Raw genomic sequence first — 18,581 nt, forward strand, 5'->3', positions numbered from 1 at the left:
CTACCTACCTACTAGATTTTACTCGCGGGTTTGTGCGCGTAATTCTGTATTTTCCGTTCCCGTAAGATTTTTGGGAAATCTTTGGATGCTGTTCTTGGGTGTACGAATAATGCAATTATCACGATTATTCTATTTTTAAAGATTTTACGGTATTTCTGTCTTAAAAAGTTATAATTCAACCTATTGCAAACGAAATACTTTTACCAAAATTAAACGAATGTGTAGATGTTAGTTTTCAAAATTATTTTAATTTTGAAAAATATTATTAGAACATTTTAGGCGTGATTTCTGGATCAGGGTCTGGATAGTATTGAAGTAAATCAGCCACTGGAGCCTCCTGGTCTTCATAGAAATCACAAGCTAAGAGAAACTCTCGCTTTGAATAATCATCTCCTTTGCAGAACATTTCACCTGAGAACGCAAGGAATATTACAGTTTTCACATTAAGTTTACAATTGTAGTCGTAACACTAACATTAATAGGGTGATTGGTAATAAGTGAGGGATATTTAAACACGTGATTGTTCTCATGATTACAAACAACTTTACCAAGGATTGTGATAAAAATAAAACTAATGAGTATACAAAAAAGTATCTTTAGGAAAGTTGTTTGTAATCATGAACACAATCACGTGTTTAAATGTCGTTCACTAATTACCAGTCTCCCTATATACAAAAATTACCTTCAACGTCCATAATATGCACGGAGCTTTTAGCTTCTAGTGCACCGACACAGAAATGTTCTTCTGTTAAATCTGGGTGCCAATACATAATAGCATCTCTACAAGAATCACCTGCGATGGGTAATAGTATTCTGTCCTATTAAAAAGCAAATTTGTTTACTTTAGTATGTGTAAGTATTTTACAATTATTCTATATGACTAGCTACTCTCGCGCGGATTCACCTGCTGCTCGCTCCTTTTCATCAAAGTGGTGTTATGTTCCATAAATGGACTACCCAAAATACTTATTTAATGCGGATCTTTTATTATTATTCGTATCCGGAAATTAGTGCATTCAAACAAAACACCGATCTAAATCGTCAGCTTTGTATGTTAATGTATGAATATATAAAATGTAGATTAAGTACTCTACCTTACAAATAATTTTATTGTTAACGATTGGCTCCTTAACTTCGCCAGTACAAAAGAACTTTCGTTTTTTCCTCATTATTAAAGTACTGATTTCCAAAACTGTTTTGATACTGTTTCCTGTAGTAGACAAAAATCGAAAAATTATTAAAATAATAAAATCGCTTGATACCAATTTCAAGTTGTTCAACTTTTTTGTTAACTTTTCAAGTCATTGGAGGACGTCTATGTTCAGCAGTGGACGTCTTATGGCTGATATTATGATAAAGAATCTATTCAGCACTTGGCCTAGCAGGATCATTAGTCGGTGGACGGTAGCTATGGATTGGTAAATAAACTCATTATTTACCTTTTTCGCCATTAATTGCTTCAAGTTCTCGCATACCACGTGCCTGTGTTTCTCTGCTGTTTTGTTGTTTCATATAATTGGCTAGTCTCCCCATTGCCTCTACGAATTCATCAATGGGGCCTAAAAATTGATAAATAAAAAAGGAACAAATATTATTTTTTATAAACTATTTTACTTATAGGTATGCAAATACCTGTTCCAAAACTGGACCCGTCTAAGTAATTAAGAAATTGATAAAATCTTAATGCTTCATCCGATTCAATTTCATCCATCACTGGTCTCTGAAAAAAAAAATATAGGGCTGAGTATACTTTCTTCTTAAAATTAAATTATTTAAAATTTAGTTGTAACATACGAATTTTCCACTCCAAGCTCCGACATCGGAATAAAGAGAATTAATTCTGCTTGGCATCCAATCTAGCGAAGACCTGGCCACCAAAACGGGGTGCTGAAAATAAATTGACGTGGTTAAAACAGAAAGAAATATGTAACTATTTCTAAGGTGAAATAAATTACCAAGGATGCCAGTTTAGAGTTTGCATCTTTTAAACAAAATAATAAAATTAATAAAAACAGCGGAATAGCTGTCATTTTTCAAAGCTTTCCCTCCACAATACTGAAAAAATAGTACAGTGATGTAGATAAACGAGAAACTAGAAAGTTTAATGATTCGTTGGTACCTGAATTTTAACAATGCACATCGTTATGTTACTTCGATAAGAAATAATAACTATTACTTCTAATTGCCAATTTATCATTGTATAAATAATTTTTTTCTGCCTCGTAGGCCAAATGGTTGCAACTGCGACTGCCGAGCAAGGGGTCTCATATTTCGGTATTAATTTTCTCAGTAGTAGCACGGAGTCTGGAAATGTGCCCGGTATATCACCTATTACATGGGACTTATAACATAAAGTGGGTGTACATTTTACACTGGTATTACCTGCCATGAACATAAAGTGGGTGTACATTTTACACTGGTATTACCTGCCATAATGGTAGGCAGAGCCACCCTTTCGGGGATAGAGGACGTGACAAGAAACTATGAAATTATGATTGTTTTGTATTTATGTAGTTTTAGAACAGTTTCCTCAAAATCACAGCGTGAGTAATTTTACTACAAAAGGATCTTAAAATAAAAACATAATATTAACGTAAATTATGTAATAAATTAGCAAACCCGGCGAACTCCGTTTCGCCCGGTATTCTGTGTTTTCCTGCTTTTCTATTAAATTTTTCCCTCTATGCTATAAACCTCACGGAGCCCGAGACTTTTCCAACGAATGCAAAACCGTGGAAATCGGTTGGTAAGTTCTGGAGCTATAGCGTCAGAAGGGAAAACTCGACTTATTTTCATATTATAGATAATAAACGTAAAAAATCGACTAAATTAGTTCACTCTAGTATTACCAGTTAGCTCTAGTTACCTCTAGTTAAAACTGACATTGACATTTGACAGCGCAGTTTTCGCGCCATTCTGTCGGTCGTGTCAAGCGTCAACTTCTATCACTCAAATTTTATTGTTACGGCACGAACAGTCGGTAGAATAAAATTATAAATTAAAGTTTGTTTTCGTCTTGGAGATAATGTTATAAATAATTTAATCAAAATGCACGTGAGAATACGTATATTTGGTAAACCAGATACCGTTGTGGTTGTAGAATCTAAGTTAACAAAGATAGATCAGTTCCGGCGGATTGTGAAAGAAAAGTTTGATGTTCCACCGAAATTACAAAGATTATTTTATGGCGGTAAGCTGGTAAGTAATATTTAATTCATACCTTCAGTCACTAACATAGTTTCTACTCTATTGAACCTACAGTTCTATCTCGCAGATTTCGTTTTTATTCACGTGAGTTACTTAAATGTGACGTCACAGCACATTGCGACCGTTAAAAATGGCGCCATTTTTATGGCTATATCACTGATATCTGTATGAAAACATAACGTACATAGCGGATATATTCAAAACTTGTGCCATTTCCGTTTGAACTGAAATTTTGATTTTGAATGATCATGTCACTAATTATAAATCAACTATTCATCTGACTTCTAAATTAAGGCATGAGTTTTATTTACACAGTTATAGCCACACGCTGCATTCACTCAATCAAACAATGTCCATTGATGTACACTCTCTGAAAGGTTTAAATTGGATAGGATTTACGGCTTCCTGTGCCATTTCGACTGCTACAGATGTTCACTGTGTGATCTGTCAATCAATTTACTGTGTACCATTTATGGTTGTTGAACAATTCAATGGTCCATCATTCATCATCATGTTACTTTTGCAATTTGTGTTCTAAAAAAGATTAACCCTATTAGGTAACTATGTTTTATATTGTAAAAAACATACAGGCCGAATTGGGAACCTTGTCCTGTTTGGGAATTCAGTTCATGAAATAAAATAAAAGAAGAATTCTAAATGGACTTTGAACTGATTTGAAAGAGTTCAAACTAGATTCTGATAGTACCCTAGCCTTATTAACCTTCTAACCGCCAGACTCTATGTACAGGAAAAACATCTGACAAAAACTATAGAAAAAGTCATTAATTGTAATTTTGTAACACAAAGTACCTATTTTCTACATCAATACAGACAAAGTTCTTCTCTACACCCTGCAAGGACCATGCCAATTTCACCTTCAATAATTAACTTTTATTTGTGCTGGTTTGTCAGCTAATAACAAAAGTTAATAATCTTGATTCCAGCTGGAAAATGGCTACACATTCCACGACTATAACATCAAGCTTAATGATGTTATTCAACTCATGGTGCGGGCACAGCCTGAGGAAAGCCCTAAGAACAAGACTGACACTAAGACTGACAAGACCAAAGTTTCCGATGGAGACATGGTTGAGTACAAAGGTTAGTAACTCGTTACTAATGAAGTTCGTATAAAATGTTTTACTTGGTATATATGGCACAAGGAAATGATATCAAATTATAATAAATAATATTTTTTTCATTTCATCAGATGCAGTAAGCACATTATATGAAGTCGGTGACCTAATAGATGTGAAGGACCGTGAGTCTGGGGCCTGGTTCGAAGGGAAAATTATTAGAATAGTGTATGATCCTGACATTCCCCACACACCAGATGCTAACTTATCGAGCAATGACACAAGTGTCTTAGGACATTCTGAGAACAGTGACCAGAGTTTTGACACAGAAAATGATGTTGAGAATAAACCGCCAAGTGCATCAACCAATGGGGACAGTTTACCAAAGGCTAAAAGTAAAGGCATAGCTAAATATTTCAGTAGAACCCCCAAAATTGCGTGGAAAAAACAAAATGAATTGAATAAAAGTTTAGAGAGCAAAGACGACAGAGATGTTGATGCAAAACTGCTTTATAAAGTGCAACTGGAATCTGAGTGAGTAGTTAATGTTTTTTTACATTTTTAAAGCATATTGGGTATGCAAACTCCACCATTCCATTTAACTTAGGTATCTTCAATCATTAGAAATTTAATGAGTATTTGATGTAAATGAAATCTAAACAAAACTATTTACAATAAGAACCATTTTGCAATGACAACATTTATTGTTTTTTACAGTGAAGATGATTCAAACTTATATTGTAAGCTAAAAGAAATAAGACCTAGAGCAAGAAATGAGGTGGACCCTAAAGATCTGAAGGTGGATCAGATAGTGATGTTGAACTACAACACTGATGACCCACATGAGAAAGGACATTGGTAAGTAAATGGGAAAATAAACTATTCATACTGTGGATATTCAGTCATTCAGTTTGAATAATATTCATAATTTGGTACTCTATAATAAGAGTTTAGAAATACAGATACCAAATAATATAAGCAGTGTTTATTTTCTGTTCTAACCACCACTTAGACTACCCTGTTGACACAGTGGCTGAGACACTGGCTGCTATGCAATGTGGAGCAGGTTAAATTCCTGTACATAGCATTTCTTTGTTATGATCCACAAATTGTGGTTTCCAATCTTAGTATCATGTGTATGTTTGTAAACAAATCTCTGACACAGGAGGAAATCCTAGTGTGGGGCGAAATAAATAAAAAATCTTATCTTTAAATTGTTATACCTAAATAAATAAAAGTGTTTGACTAAACTAACTTTTTTTTTACAGGTATGATTTTAAAATAGCAGAAATAAAGAAGTTTAGAGCAATTTATGAGTTGATAGGGACTCTTTACTTGGGCCCTGATGCTGTACCACAGAATGATACTAAAGTGAGAGTGTTTGACAAGATATTAGCTATTGAAGAGGTAGTGCCACTAGCTAAGAGAACAGAGGAGTACAAGAAAATTATGGTTACAGCTCCAGAGAAAAGTAAGTTGCAGTGCTTAAGTTAAATGTTACCTTATACTATTATTTAGTTTGTTGGTTTAAATACGCTAGCCTCGGAAATTACAGTTCCAATTTGAAAAAAAATTACTCTGTGTTGGATAGTCTGTTAAAACATCACGCTACTATTAGCATAGGGCCGAGCATAGGGGTGAAACCTCGCGGAAGTAGATGTAATTTATTAATGTAAACTACTTTTGGATTACATAATTACAATTGAAAAAAGTCTTTGTTTGGCTTCAAACTTGATACAAATATCAATAATCTCAAATATCTCCTAAAGTACCTACATGGGAAACCCTTCCTTTTCTAGTTTTTCAATAATCTAAAATATGTCCTTTCAGGATCTACACCATTGAATTGCCTGACGTGTCGTGATGATGAAGACGTTTTGTGCAAAGACTGCGGCTGTTATCTTTGCTCAGGGAAGGAGTTCCCAGATAGAGTAAGTTGATTCCTGTTCTAATAAAACATTTCACTTCTTACATTAATTACTGTTTGACTATGTAACTCAAATAGTTTACGGTTACGAGAGTTAACTCTAAAATATAATTCATTTAATAAGCCTCCAGAGGTTGAAGATGATGTTGAGTCTTGCCACATAGTCTTCAAAAGATTCGAAGACATTCTAATTTATAAAAATTCTAGATCTAAACTAGATATTTTATTTTAATTATATATTTTCAGATAGTGCTATGTGACGAATGTAATCATGGTTATCACATGATATGCCTGGACCCGCCCCTCATGGAGCTACCCGAAGAGGACTGGTACTGTCCGTCTTGCAAGAGGGATCCCAATGACGTCATAGCGCCTGGAGCCGCTAAGCAGACGAAGAAGACGACCAAAACTAATCGCGACTGGGGCCGAGGAATGGCTTGTGTTGGTGAGTAAAATATTTACTTATTATCATAACGGCATGCATGCCTTATAATAATTTAACCAATTTATTTGTAACCTTAATTTTTTTAAGACTTATGTTATGAGTGCGTGTCACCATATAGGCTTCAGGTACAACCTGAAGCCCGGGATACTATCTTACAATCCAGACAGAGATAGTATCGAATCGAAAAAAATCGAAGATACCAAAGTTTTGCTATACCTAGGGATAAATTTACAACCTCTTGTTCAATGAAATAATCTCTCTTTATAACTTAATATATTAAACATAATTTTATTTGTTTGAATCATGTCTGTATAGCGATTATTGATGACCTGACTAATATTACTTATGTAGGTGACTGCTTATGAATTGCAAAAACAATTTCTCATTATAAAAAATTATCACTGACTTGCGTCTACACGTAAATTAGTAAATATTGCGTATTTACTAAATAGATTTGTTGCAAAATAACTGCTCTTTGTTAAATTGCAATGGCAATAATTGGCTGTACTTTTGCAAATGTGTTTACTACAGCAGTGAGCTAAATAACTGCCCGTGTGAAATAAAAGGCGAAATATGTGCTGCATTAGCAATTAAATAGTGTGCGATTGCGGTTTCTTTGCATTGCTAGCGAATGTGCGACTGTTTACTGGTTATCATGTACATGTGTACTCAAAATAGAGTTTCACTGCGAATCTAAGAAACTAGTGCACCTCACCATCAATGATTACATCACTACTTACCATCAGGTGGGATTGTAGTCAAGCATTAGTTTTTATCGAATAAAAAAAAAAAAAGAATCCCTTTATTTTTGCCAAGTTATGTTATTAGTCTTTATTGTAGGGGCAAACCTAATGCTAAACATTGAGCGTGATACCAAACTCCTTCCTATTATAACCAAAGATGATACATTTCTTAAACGGTGCCCGTCGACTCATGGACGGAAACCGAGTCCTCGTATGTGCTCGGCTATCCAATTTGCGACCATATGACCAAAGGCTATGGTATCGTTAATCTGTACTAACGTATAAAGCTGAATAGTTTGCTTATTGATGAAATATGAATGTGCTAAAGTCCTGAACAACAGGTTCGAATTGAATAATTATTTGTCTGTCCATTGTCGAGGATAGTCCATTTATCGAAGAATGCTATAGCATTCTATATAGTATGCTATAGCTTAGGAATGCTTAGCTAAAAAACATCGAGTTATGATCAAAGGAAGCCGTGACTAGCGAGTTATAAATATTTGAGTGGGGTGCCGAAGCGACAATGTGATTTAATTGGCATTTGCTGTTTTTCATAGATAATGCTATCTACACACTGAAATCTTATATGCTAGTTGGCTCGTGCCTACTTAATTTTTTGTAGTATTTCAATCGATTTGATTTGATTTTTATTGAATTTCATTTCATTGATTTGTTTTATTTATGAAAACCAAAAATACGGAAACAAATACATTTTATTTTCAGGTAAAACGAAAACCTGCGCAATGCCGCCCAATCACTTCGGTCCGATCCCCGGCATCGAAGTAGGCATGTGCTGGAGATTTAGGATACAGGTAAATTTATAAAATATTTAACAATCTAAAAGAATAAAAATTGGATTCTAAGTTCATGTCTTGGTTTTACACATGGAATATCACCAAAAAAATATAATAAGTATAGCTGAAAATATCAGTGCCAATCACGTAATTTTAGTTCACTCAATTCAACACAATATAAACATACTACATCGTGTCGGGTTGTAAACGATTAGAAGTTATTGTATCGTTATACTTATTAGATCACATTGTGTTGTTTATATAAGATGCATGTCTTTTGGTTACAGCTCTCAGAAACCGGTGTCCATCGGCCGCCTGTGTCGGGGATCCACGGTCGTGACGTAGAAGGCGCGTACAGCATTGTATTATCAGGTAAGAAGTTTAACCATTATGAATAATTAGGGCGGACCAGTAGTTACCTATATCTATATTTTTACTAATATATAAAGATAAAGAGTTTGTTTTTTGTTTCAACGTGCTAATATCAGGGACAACTGGTTCCAATAGAACAATCTGTGCCGAACAGAGCGGGTGAAACCCCGTGGTAGTAAATAATAACTTTGTAACTAAAGTGTGTAACACTGATCTCTCCCAACGTCTGGTCGTGTCCGAGTGGCGTATCATTGAATTGAGAAACTCAGACAACGGAGAACATACCTGTTTACGCTCACATTTTATTACATCTCCCGTGTGTGCTAGTCTAATTGGACAAACTGGCTCTTATTTATATCTTCACCAATTATTATTATATTTCTTCAGGTGGTTACGAAGACGATGTGGATCATGGCAACGAGTTCACGTATACAGGCAGTGGCGGACGAGATCTCTCCGGGAACAAACGAACTGCAGAACAATCGTGTGACCAAACTCTCACCAGAGAAAACAAGTAAGTTGTTGCAAAGTTTAAATAAACTTATATAGCATAGCATAGCATCAAATTGGTTTTTGGAACTTATGGTATGAGCCAGTAAACGAGCAGACGGATCACCTGATGGTAAGCCATCGCCGTCGCCCATGGACACCCGAAATACCAGAGGTGTAACAAGTGCCTTGTCGGCATTTTAGGGGTTAGAAATTTAGGGGTTGTTGGGGAATCGGGGATTGGAAAGGTTGGGAAGAGGGGTAATTGGGCCTCCGGTAACATCACTTAAACAACGCAAGTGTTGTTTCACGTCGGTTTTCTTTGAGGCTGTGGTTTCACTCTGGTCGAGCCGGCACATTCGTGCCGAAGCATGGCTCTCCAACACTTAAATTGTGGCTGGTTCTAGTTTTTTAAGATTCGAATTACGTTAGGTTCTAAAACTAAGTTCATTTTTCAGAGCGTTAGCCCGTAACTGCGCAGTGAACAGTATAAGCGAGGAAGGCGGTGACGCGGGCGACAACTGGCGCAACGGCAAGCCGGTCCGTGTAGTACGCTCCTACAAAATGTTGAAACATTTCCCCAAGTACGCACCTAAGGAAGGCATCAGGTTAATACGTCATTAGATAATTTATTTTGTTATGTTTTTGCAGTTCATTTGAATAATTTATTATCTTGATTTAAGTAATAGGTATCTTTTATGTAGTGGGTTTAAACAACCAGTTGATAAATTTATACATATGGTAACCTAACGCCTGTTTCCCATGGCGTCAGAGACAATTGAACTTCAATTGCTACGAACTTTACTACTTTATTACATTTATTCTTACAAATCAACACATATTTAAGAATACTTTTAACCACATTTTGTATGGAGCTTATGTCAAAATTCTACGGCTCGTAAGCAAATTTAACGATCCGTAGTTTATTGGAATGCGCCGTAAATGCACAACATGTCAAGGTGTCACAGTATACACGATAACATAATTAATGTAACATATCCAGCAGTAAACAGTCATAATCCAGTATTAAACAGACATAGGATATATTTAGACATTTAACGGATAGAAGGTTTATTTCTAACTGAAAGTGTCTGTTTCTAGATACGACGGCATATACAAGGTAGTGAAGTACTACCCGGAGAAGGGACTATCGGGATTTATTGTTTGGAAGTATCTCCTAAGACGAGACGATCCAAATCCCGCGCCTTGGGAACCTGGCGCAAAGGAGTATCCAATTATAGTGAGTAGTTTCAATATTTATTACTGAAGTTTGACTGCACGGTTGGCGCGGTTGTTAGGTAACTGGCTGCCGTGCAACACATCATTCCCGCACGGAAAAACCCTTTTGTGGTCCGACACAGGAGAAAATCGGTGGGGGACATTTTATTTAAACAAAAATGAAGTATTTTATTGTAGTTGGAATAAGACCATTTTTTCTTACTTCTACTTCTTAACATAAAACTAATTTGTTCATATTTTTATATTCTTCATACATATTAAGAGAATTGTTTTCAACAACATTTCTCATAATTACAATATCTTCCGACAGTATCCTGATGGGTATTTAGAAGCAGAAGCAGAGAAGAAAGCCCTAAAGGAAAAGAATAGTAAAGGAGGTAAAGGTGCCAAGAAGGGCAGTAAAAAGCGAGCACTTAGAGAAAGCAACCAGACAACAGAGTCAGAGAGTGATGCCTCTCCACCTGTGAAGAAACGCAAAACTTCTAAAGGTGAGTAATTGATTGGTACTTGTACTGTGTGATAAATGAGTATAGAGGTAAATTGGGGAGAGGTTGTACTCTGTGTGTACTGGTAAAGTAGAAAGATGATGCCTCGTTAGTCGACTGGTCGCAAGTGCGACTGCTAGACAAGGGGTTCTCGAGTTCGATTCTCGGGTCGGGCAAAGAATTACTGGAAATTATTCGGTTTTTCGAAATTCCTCAGTAGTTGGGCGGAGTCTGGAATTTTGCCCAGTATATGGCAATAGGCTCACCCATTATTACATGGGGTTTATAACACAAATGGTGATAAAGTGGGTGTACATTGTATAGCGGCATTACGTGCCGTCTAAGTAATTTAATTCAAATATACACCTTACTCACGTGTACACACTCTATGTGGAGACACTCTACTAGTTTCAAGTCACACCGGGTCTCATATTCATAATTAGCGTGCGCGGTGCGGTGACGTCGCGTTGCGTAACCAATTTCAAAGAATAATATTATTGTTAGTTGCTCGTACTTCTATCTTTTTACTTTTCTTTACAGTAATAAAAACCAAAGCTACAAAGAGTCCAAAGACGAATATAGCGAGTATATTCCTTAAGAGCCCTAATCGAAAGTCACCTCGTAAGAAAGATACCGAGAGCAAATTGAGCGAGGAGGAGATGGCGGCTATCAAGGCGGATACGTTGAACGAGAAGCTTTGGAGCGAGTGTCTCGTTGTATGCGAGGCGAGGGGGAAGAAGGTCTGTGTATTAACTTTGTATTGTTCTTAATTTAGTCCTTAATTTTTTAAGTTTGCCTTTTATGAAAAGCTAAGAATAATGCTGCAAAGCGACCCCACCCAGTAATGGCACACTTTGTTGGCACACGGCATTTTTGGCTTTAGAAAAGCTAGCGGTGAGTTGTCAGTGCCCAGATAAATTTAATGAGTAAATTACAATGAAATAAATGTGGGAGAGCCAAACTTCAGCACGAACAGCCAGCTCGCCAGTGCTGATACCACACTGGACAGAAAATCGATTTGAAACAACGATTGCGTCGATCTGCTGCATTTTCGGCATATCACTACATGATTTAATTAATCAAAATTATGTTATGGTTCAGCATTCTATTTGATATCGTAAAAACCAAAAATATTTCATTTTAATACATAACAACATTTATTTTCAGGAATTCGTGGAGTATGTGACGCAAATGTTCCTCTGCATCATTTGTCAAGAGGTGGCTGTCACTCCGGTGACAACGCCCTGTCTACACAATTTCTGTTTGGTATGTTGACATTATAGTTAATTTGTTATTGTATAATATTCACCTTTGATGTTAAACCACTGTCTGAAAAAACATCAATCAAAATATCATGTGATCCAGTAAACGATTGTAGAAAGTTCTGCATAATATACATAATTATTATTTTTCTATTATGTAAATACGCATTTGTTACCATTTGATTCACATTATAAAACTATTTTTTTCAGTCATGTTTAAGACAAGCATTCAAAGCCAGCGGTGCTCAGTGTCCCTGTTGCCGACACAGCCTCATCAAATACGAAATTGAACCGAATGAGGAATTGAAGACAGCTCTTCGAAGTATATTGGCAGGATACGACGCGGGCAAGAAATAACATACAGTGGTAACATGCTTTTATTTAAGATCTTGTTAAATTTGGGAGGCAATAGAACTTATAATAATAGTACAGTTGAAAAATAGAAAGAAGCAAGTGATGTTTGCCAATGTGAAGTGATTTCAAGTGCCTTATTGACAATATTGAATTGCTCCCATTGTCTCAATGTATTTGGTTGATCTGATAACGCTATGCGATACTAAATGATGTAAGGAACTTGATAAATTATATGCGATTGTGTGTAAATAACTATGTAATTAGTAAAACAATGAGTAAGCTCATACATTTTGCTGCTAAGCGGAATATAGCATTTGCGGGTAGTGTACTTACATATTCTGCACTTTTATTATCTATGTTACTCTTACTTGCACATACAATTTGGTAGTTACTTGGATACAATAGGATTAGTATATTTTTTTGGAGAAGGCTCATATAATAAGACATACACTTCAGCCAATAGGAGCCTATTAACTGGTGAAACTGCACGGGAGAAGGTAGATTTTAATACAAGTTTCGAATCTTTTTCATTGATCACGCTCAGCAACCCGTTTGTATGAAAACAATGGAAGCTTTGATTGTAATTATATGTGACTGTTAACTCTACAGCGGTTACACATTTGACTGCACGGTTGGTGCGGTGGCTGGGCAACAGGCTGCCGCGCAACGGGTAGCGGGTTCGATTCCCGCACGGAGCAACTCTTTGTGTGATCCACAAATTGTTGTTTCGGGTCTGGGTGTCATGTGCATGTGAACTTGTATGTTTGTAAACGCACCCACGACACAGGAGAAAATCCTAATGTGGGGCAACGTTCTTTAAAAAAAAAAACATCACCAAACAATCTGAAGCCAGTTTTCAAAACATTTTGTTTATATAATTAGGGACATGGCAATGCTATAAGACTTGTTTAGTTAAGTTTTTCATAGATTTAACAGAATAAGAAATATTTTTAATATACCTAGCTGAAATTGATCTGTTTTGATTATTAATGTGAGACGGAATTCTCATATTTGTTGGTAGTGTTAAGTATCAGGTTAGACGAGACCTTGTTATAATTGGTTATTATTATTTGAAGTCCATTTAACAACAAAACTGCACTAATAATGATTACTCGACACAAGTTCTACCTCCAAAGTATTCTACGTAAATTACTCAAAATTGTAACTCCTGTGATTTGTAATTTTTAATGTGTACTTAGTTTAGAATTTGTCTACTTGCCTTAGTTTGGTTTTAGGATAATGTTATACTTGAAATTAAAAGTATAATGTATTCGTCAAGTAGCTAGCAAGGAAACTATTACGTTTTTAAACCAAATCTTTATTTCTTATAGTTCTTTAATCCAGTTTCAATGCCAAGTTTGATCCAAACCTAGAATAGTGTGTTGTAGGATACCAGAACAGTTCAATCTTGCATATATGTAAATTGTTTCAACATAATATCTAATGTACTATGTAACAATTAAATAATTTTAAAACATTTTACAATTATAATGTATATGTATATAATATTATGATTTTTATATTGTTTTACAATATTTATTAGAAATATCGCATTCATTATCAAAAAGTCACGGTTTACTCACGTAAATTAATGGAGAAAAGTTCTACTAGTATCGAGTCACAGAGGGACTCTTCATCACGAGCAGCGTGCGCAGACGCGGCCCTTTAGCGCGTTTGTGTAGGCTGCGCGGTCTACGTGAGTAAACCGTGATTTTTGTAGTCGATTCAGTATAATTGTCTCATAATAACACAATGTTTATTAATATCACAGTTATTTATGTTTTAATTTTTATTTATAACAACAGTTTTATCAAACAAATTCATACCTATGTATGCAACACGCATGATGTGTGTATAACTTAATAGTTAATACTTACGCCTATGTATGCAGCATCAGCTGTTGTTAACTTTCCCGCAGTCCGACGATTTTGTCATGGTGTTGGTACAATCGAATTCTATCGCATCCAATCTTGAATAGATAGACAATTACTTATTCTAAACAAAATATATTCAAATAACTAAAAATAAGGATGTACTGAAATAAACAATATTGGTCCCAAAATGTTTTCTAGCGATACACCAATAGATTGATTTTTGTGAGTCAGTTGGACAGGATTTAATTGAGTAGAAAGAACATCTAATGCCAAATGATCACATGTAGTATTATTTTTATTCCATTATACTTAAATTTACTTCCGTTTAAGAGTCGCTAATTGGTTTTATAATCAGATAAACAAAGCTTATAAAATCTGAAGGAAAGTTAAGGTAAGTTCGATTACTAATGTAAAATATTGTAGGAATTGCGAGTACAAATATTTCATAAAATAATATTCTTTTGCCGCAATAGGGGTCGTAAGATTGTTTTACAATGATAGCCGTTTCCACCAACCACCCTTAAACGATATCTTAATTAATAGTTACTTAGTGTGACGTAGCACCTAAACTAACCCCTTACTTGTACTATTAGGTGTCACCTATAGATGGTTGAACACCAAAAAGTCATTAAATAGCAACATGCCATAGTACGTCTGTGGTAGCAAAGCATCCTGAGCGGAGGATTTGCTTTCAACAGTTTTTTGATGGCAGTCAAAGGCTTAAATGTCACCTATCTTAGCTTAAGGGGTTCCTCAAAATTTAGGTGAGGTTGGTGAAAACGTGCATTAGTGTTTGAAGCGAGCGGGTATAGTATAGGTGTGGATAACTCTCGTCTTGAAGTAGCGCTTTATAGGTAAGGTTAGCTATTAGAAAATAAACGGTGAAGTGAATACTTATTAGGTTATAAGTGATAACTACCTCATATTTGCTTGTAGAATTAAGTAAACAGTAGTAGATTTAGCTCGGCTTCTAGCCACATATATTATCCATTTGAGTTGTACATAATCCAATATTTTTAATTGGTTATGCACTTAAAATACGCAAACAAACTTCCATCCATTAGTTTTTACACTAATAATTCGGCAGTGCCGAATGTAACTATTGAAATGTTTGCCAAAACACGTGTTTATAGGTTTTAGTATACACTAGCTGGGCCGGCAAACTTCGTAACGCCTCAAACCTTTTTGTCGTCTTTTAAACCTTCTCTGGACTTCCACAAATAATTCAAGACCAAATCGGCCCAGCCGTTCTCGAGTTTTAGCGAAAATAACGAACAGCAATTGATTTTTATATATGTTAGATAATAATACCTATAAACATGTTTTGATTTTTTAATCACCGGCCAAAAATCTTCGGCGATAATCCTTGAACAGAAGATTTTTCTTTTAGTATCAGTCAATACAAAAATTTTGAGATATCATATAGTAAAGTGTTCACAAAAAGTTACTAGATACCGTAAGTGTCATGTATACGCGGTTACTACGATTTCAGGCGCAGCTCAATAACAAAATTGAAAATTCTATCTTACTTTACTCAAAAATGGAGTTACTGAATATGAATATACTCTATGATTATCTATAATGATCTAATGCCTAGAAAATTGGCTGGTGATAAGAAAATCTTCCGGTATTTCGAATGTACAAAAGACAGCGAAGGAACGTCTAGACATCTAAGTTAGAGTAAGTCTTAAAGCAGGCTGTAGATAGTTAAGTTTATAGAGATATATATTTATCTCCGTAATTGTCCTTTGCCCAAATATTCTGCCCTCTAGAGGGTCTGACTGCGAAAAGTCATGGCTATTTTTTTGTATTATAAATCGCACTTAAATATTATCCGATTATTCGAAATTAGCTTCGTACGTTTTCTATAGCTGTCCGGTTGAATTACTTTTCGGCTTACACTGTCTACTCGTCTAGTTAATAATGAACGCGATTGATTCACTTCATGCAGTCGTTCAAATATTTCAGCGTGTTATTTCATGTTCTCACATCGTCTACCAGTCATTTTTATACCAATCTTCTCTTACCATTGATGTTACTATATTCTCAAGTCCCTCCCTAGGGGATAAACTTGCCTAGATTTAGAAAAAAGCGAGTGAATGTCAACTTTTTTATTTCTTATTGACCTAGAACTTGGCATATCGTTCGTCATGCTTTATTGTCGTGTTCCAACTGTAATTTTATATAATTTAGTTTTTATACTAATTACTTTTAATGTCTATTTTTGATCTTATTTAGTACAAATATAATAGTTTTATTAATTAATGTTCTTTTTTAGGAATTATTGAATTCAATTGTTGGTTAGTTCTGTTATAAGGAATTGTTTTAATAAATAGAAGCTCACAATGATTTTTAAGTTCCCCGAAAGATAAATTAATCAATCCACGTTAGGTTGCTTAGTACTATAGCCGTTTATTTGTAGATTATTATTCATTCCACAATATTTGTTTTTGCTGTAGAAATGCACATTCCACATAGAATTAATGATCTATATAACATAACACCATTATTATATTGCAATCTGTTGTGCAATATTGACCCTTTGACCGTCGCATTCGTACTGACTACGTGCCTAGTATCCTATGAGCGCATCAGACAATAAATGCCCATCAATGGCGGTCAAAAGATCAAGAACTTTGTACTGTTATTACGTGCAATTATTTTCAATTTTAATAAATGTTACTATGTATTCAACCCTTTATTCATAAAAGGGGTTTGTGTTCGTTTAAATTATATATTTATACCGTAATTGTGCCTTAATTGTTATTTTTATAGAGTAGAACAATTTGTAAACTATTTGTCCGTATGTACTAAGTATATCAAGTATATGTGCACTTGTAAACAATTTACACAACTGCTAGAGAAATGGCTATAAAATATGTATTACATAAGGATATACTTTTATTTGTTGTCAGCTAACCCGTAGAAGTATTGTGTAAAAAATGTTCAACCCCCATAATTCTTTCATCTTCAATATGAATTATTAGTTTATAACTGGTAGTGGATTGCTACATAAATATAACCAATGAAATAAGTAATAAAACATTTATAATACTATTCAGTGGGAACTTTTTATTTTATTTGTCATGCATTCTCTGAGAAGCCCAACTTGGCAAGGTAGAAAATGATATCAAATTGCACATTTATTCATTGAGTAATTGCAAGCTGTATGAGTCTGATGAAATATGTTCACTTATTATCAAATTCTTGAACTGAAATATTTGTGTCTTTACATCTGCAAATGTAGGGATTTATTTTATTTCTTTATTGATTTCTATTTATGAATTGATATGATTGAAGAAATTGTGATTCATGTTCAGAATATGGGCGCCGGCAGTTGTGTGTAGCAATGCGGGAAATAGTGTCAAAAAGCTTTTTTAAAATTGAAGTCTTAAATATCGCCCTGGCTCAAAAATACCAAAATTGTTGAACCTATTTGTATACACTCCCCAAAGACACATGTTTTGTAAGATGCACATTTGAAGAATCACAACGAACTAGTGTAGTTAGGTGTTTATAACGATTAAAGAGGAGCTTTCAATTAGGGGTTACATTAAATAGAGAGACCCTTGCTTGACTTGAAATTTCAAACAGTGAAGTAATCAAAATAGTATTATAACTTTCGTGACAATTATTAATTATTATGTTTTTCGACGTGACGAGGAGCCCGACTAATTTCAAGCCATTCTATTAGCTCATATTCATGAGCAACCGAGACACGGCGCTGCGACGATCGCGCTGCTACTGAAATATTCCTGTCGGGGCCCATATATTGTACATGATTGTGAATTGATTGTTACTAACAGTCGCACTCAGAGTCATACAATGGTTTTTAACCCAATCCTTAGTACTGGTTTTCGGAAGAAAATAATTACTAAGGAATGGTTTAAATTTAATAATCATTAAATGTCTCTGGGACGGCAATAAAGCTTTTTAGCTTGGAGTTAGATACAGGTAGTCCTCTTTGTGATAAATTAACTTTATCCTTGTTTAAAGTTTTCATATGAATTGATAACAATCCTATTACTTATACACATAGAAAACGACTGTATCGAGCTCCATTCTAAATTGATTTTTGCTTACAACGTGGATTGTCCATCAACAAAATGGTAGCGGTGCTTTCATGATTGTCTGAAATTCGGTACCCTATTCCATTGTAACGCATTGTACCTATCTTCGATATTACTGCGATTGTTCGGCTCTTTAGTAGTAAGCTATTTTAATTAAAATTATGTTGATTTTCTTTAATAAAACAATGTTGAAAATTATATCTTGTTTTAATTTTAATGCACCATAATTTCGTTGATATTCTGT

General features: G+C 34.9%; 2 protein-coding genes across 2 annotated transcripts; one reads left to right on the forward strand and one right to left on the reverse strand.

Moving 5' to 3' along the window:
* Window positions 1-222: 222 nt before the first annotated feature.
* On the reverse strand, window positions 223-2,108 carry LOC118263075 (uncharacterized). The gene is made up of 7 exons (XM_035574859.2): window positions 1,956-2,108; window positions 1,795-1,887; window positions 1,633-1,720; window positions 1,440-1,559; window positions 1,095-1,210; window positions 683-818; window positions 223-411 (listed from the first exon to the last, which is right to left on the reverse strand). The coding sequence occupies exons 1-7, from the start codon at window positions 2,028-2,030 to the stop codon at window positions 266-268; spliced, it is 774 nt and encodes a 257-aa protein (XP_035430752.1). The 5' UTR covers window positions 2,031-2,108; the 3' UTR covers window positions 223-265.
* Window positions 2,109-2,909: 801 nt separating this feature from the next.
* On the forward strand, window positions 2,910-18,535 carry LOC118268559 (E3 ubiquitin-protein ligase UHRF1). The gene is made up of 16 exons (XM_035583100.2): window positions 2,910-3,198; window positions 4,152-4,308; window positions 4,418-4,817; window positions 5,001-5,141; window positions 5,552-5,754; window positions 6,114-6,214; window positions 6,457-6,655; window positions 8,122-8,210; window positions 8,480-8,564; window positions 8,952-9,078; window positions 9,512-9,661; window positions 10,155-10,293; window positions 10,603-10,780; window positions 11,318-11,517; window positions 11,945-12,043; window positions 12,250-18,535. The coding sequence occupies exons 1-16, from the start codon at window positions 3,049-3,051 to the stop codon at window positions 12,394-12,396; spliced, it is 2,565 nt and encodes an 854-aa protein (XP_035438993.2). The 5' UTR covers window positions 2,910-3,048; the 3' UTR covers window positions 12,397-18,535.
* Window positions 18,536-18,581: the final 46 nt, after the last annotated feature.

The sequence above is a fragment of the Spodoptera frugiperda genome, chromosome 25 (genome assembly GCF_023101765.2).
Source record: "Spodoptera frugiperda isolate SF20-4 chromosome 25, AGI-APGP_CSIRO_Sfru_2.0, whole genome shotgun sequence".
Classification (NCBI taxonomy): Eukaryota; Metazoa; Arthropoda; class Insecta; order Lepidoptera; family Noctuidae; genus Spodoptera; species Spodoptera frugiperda.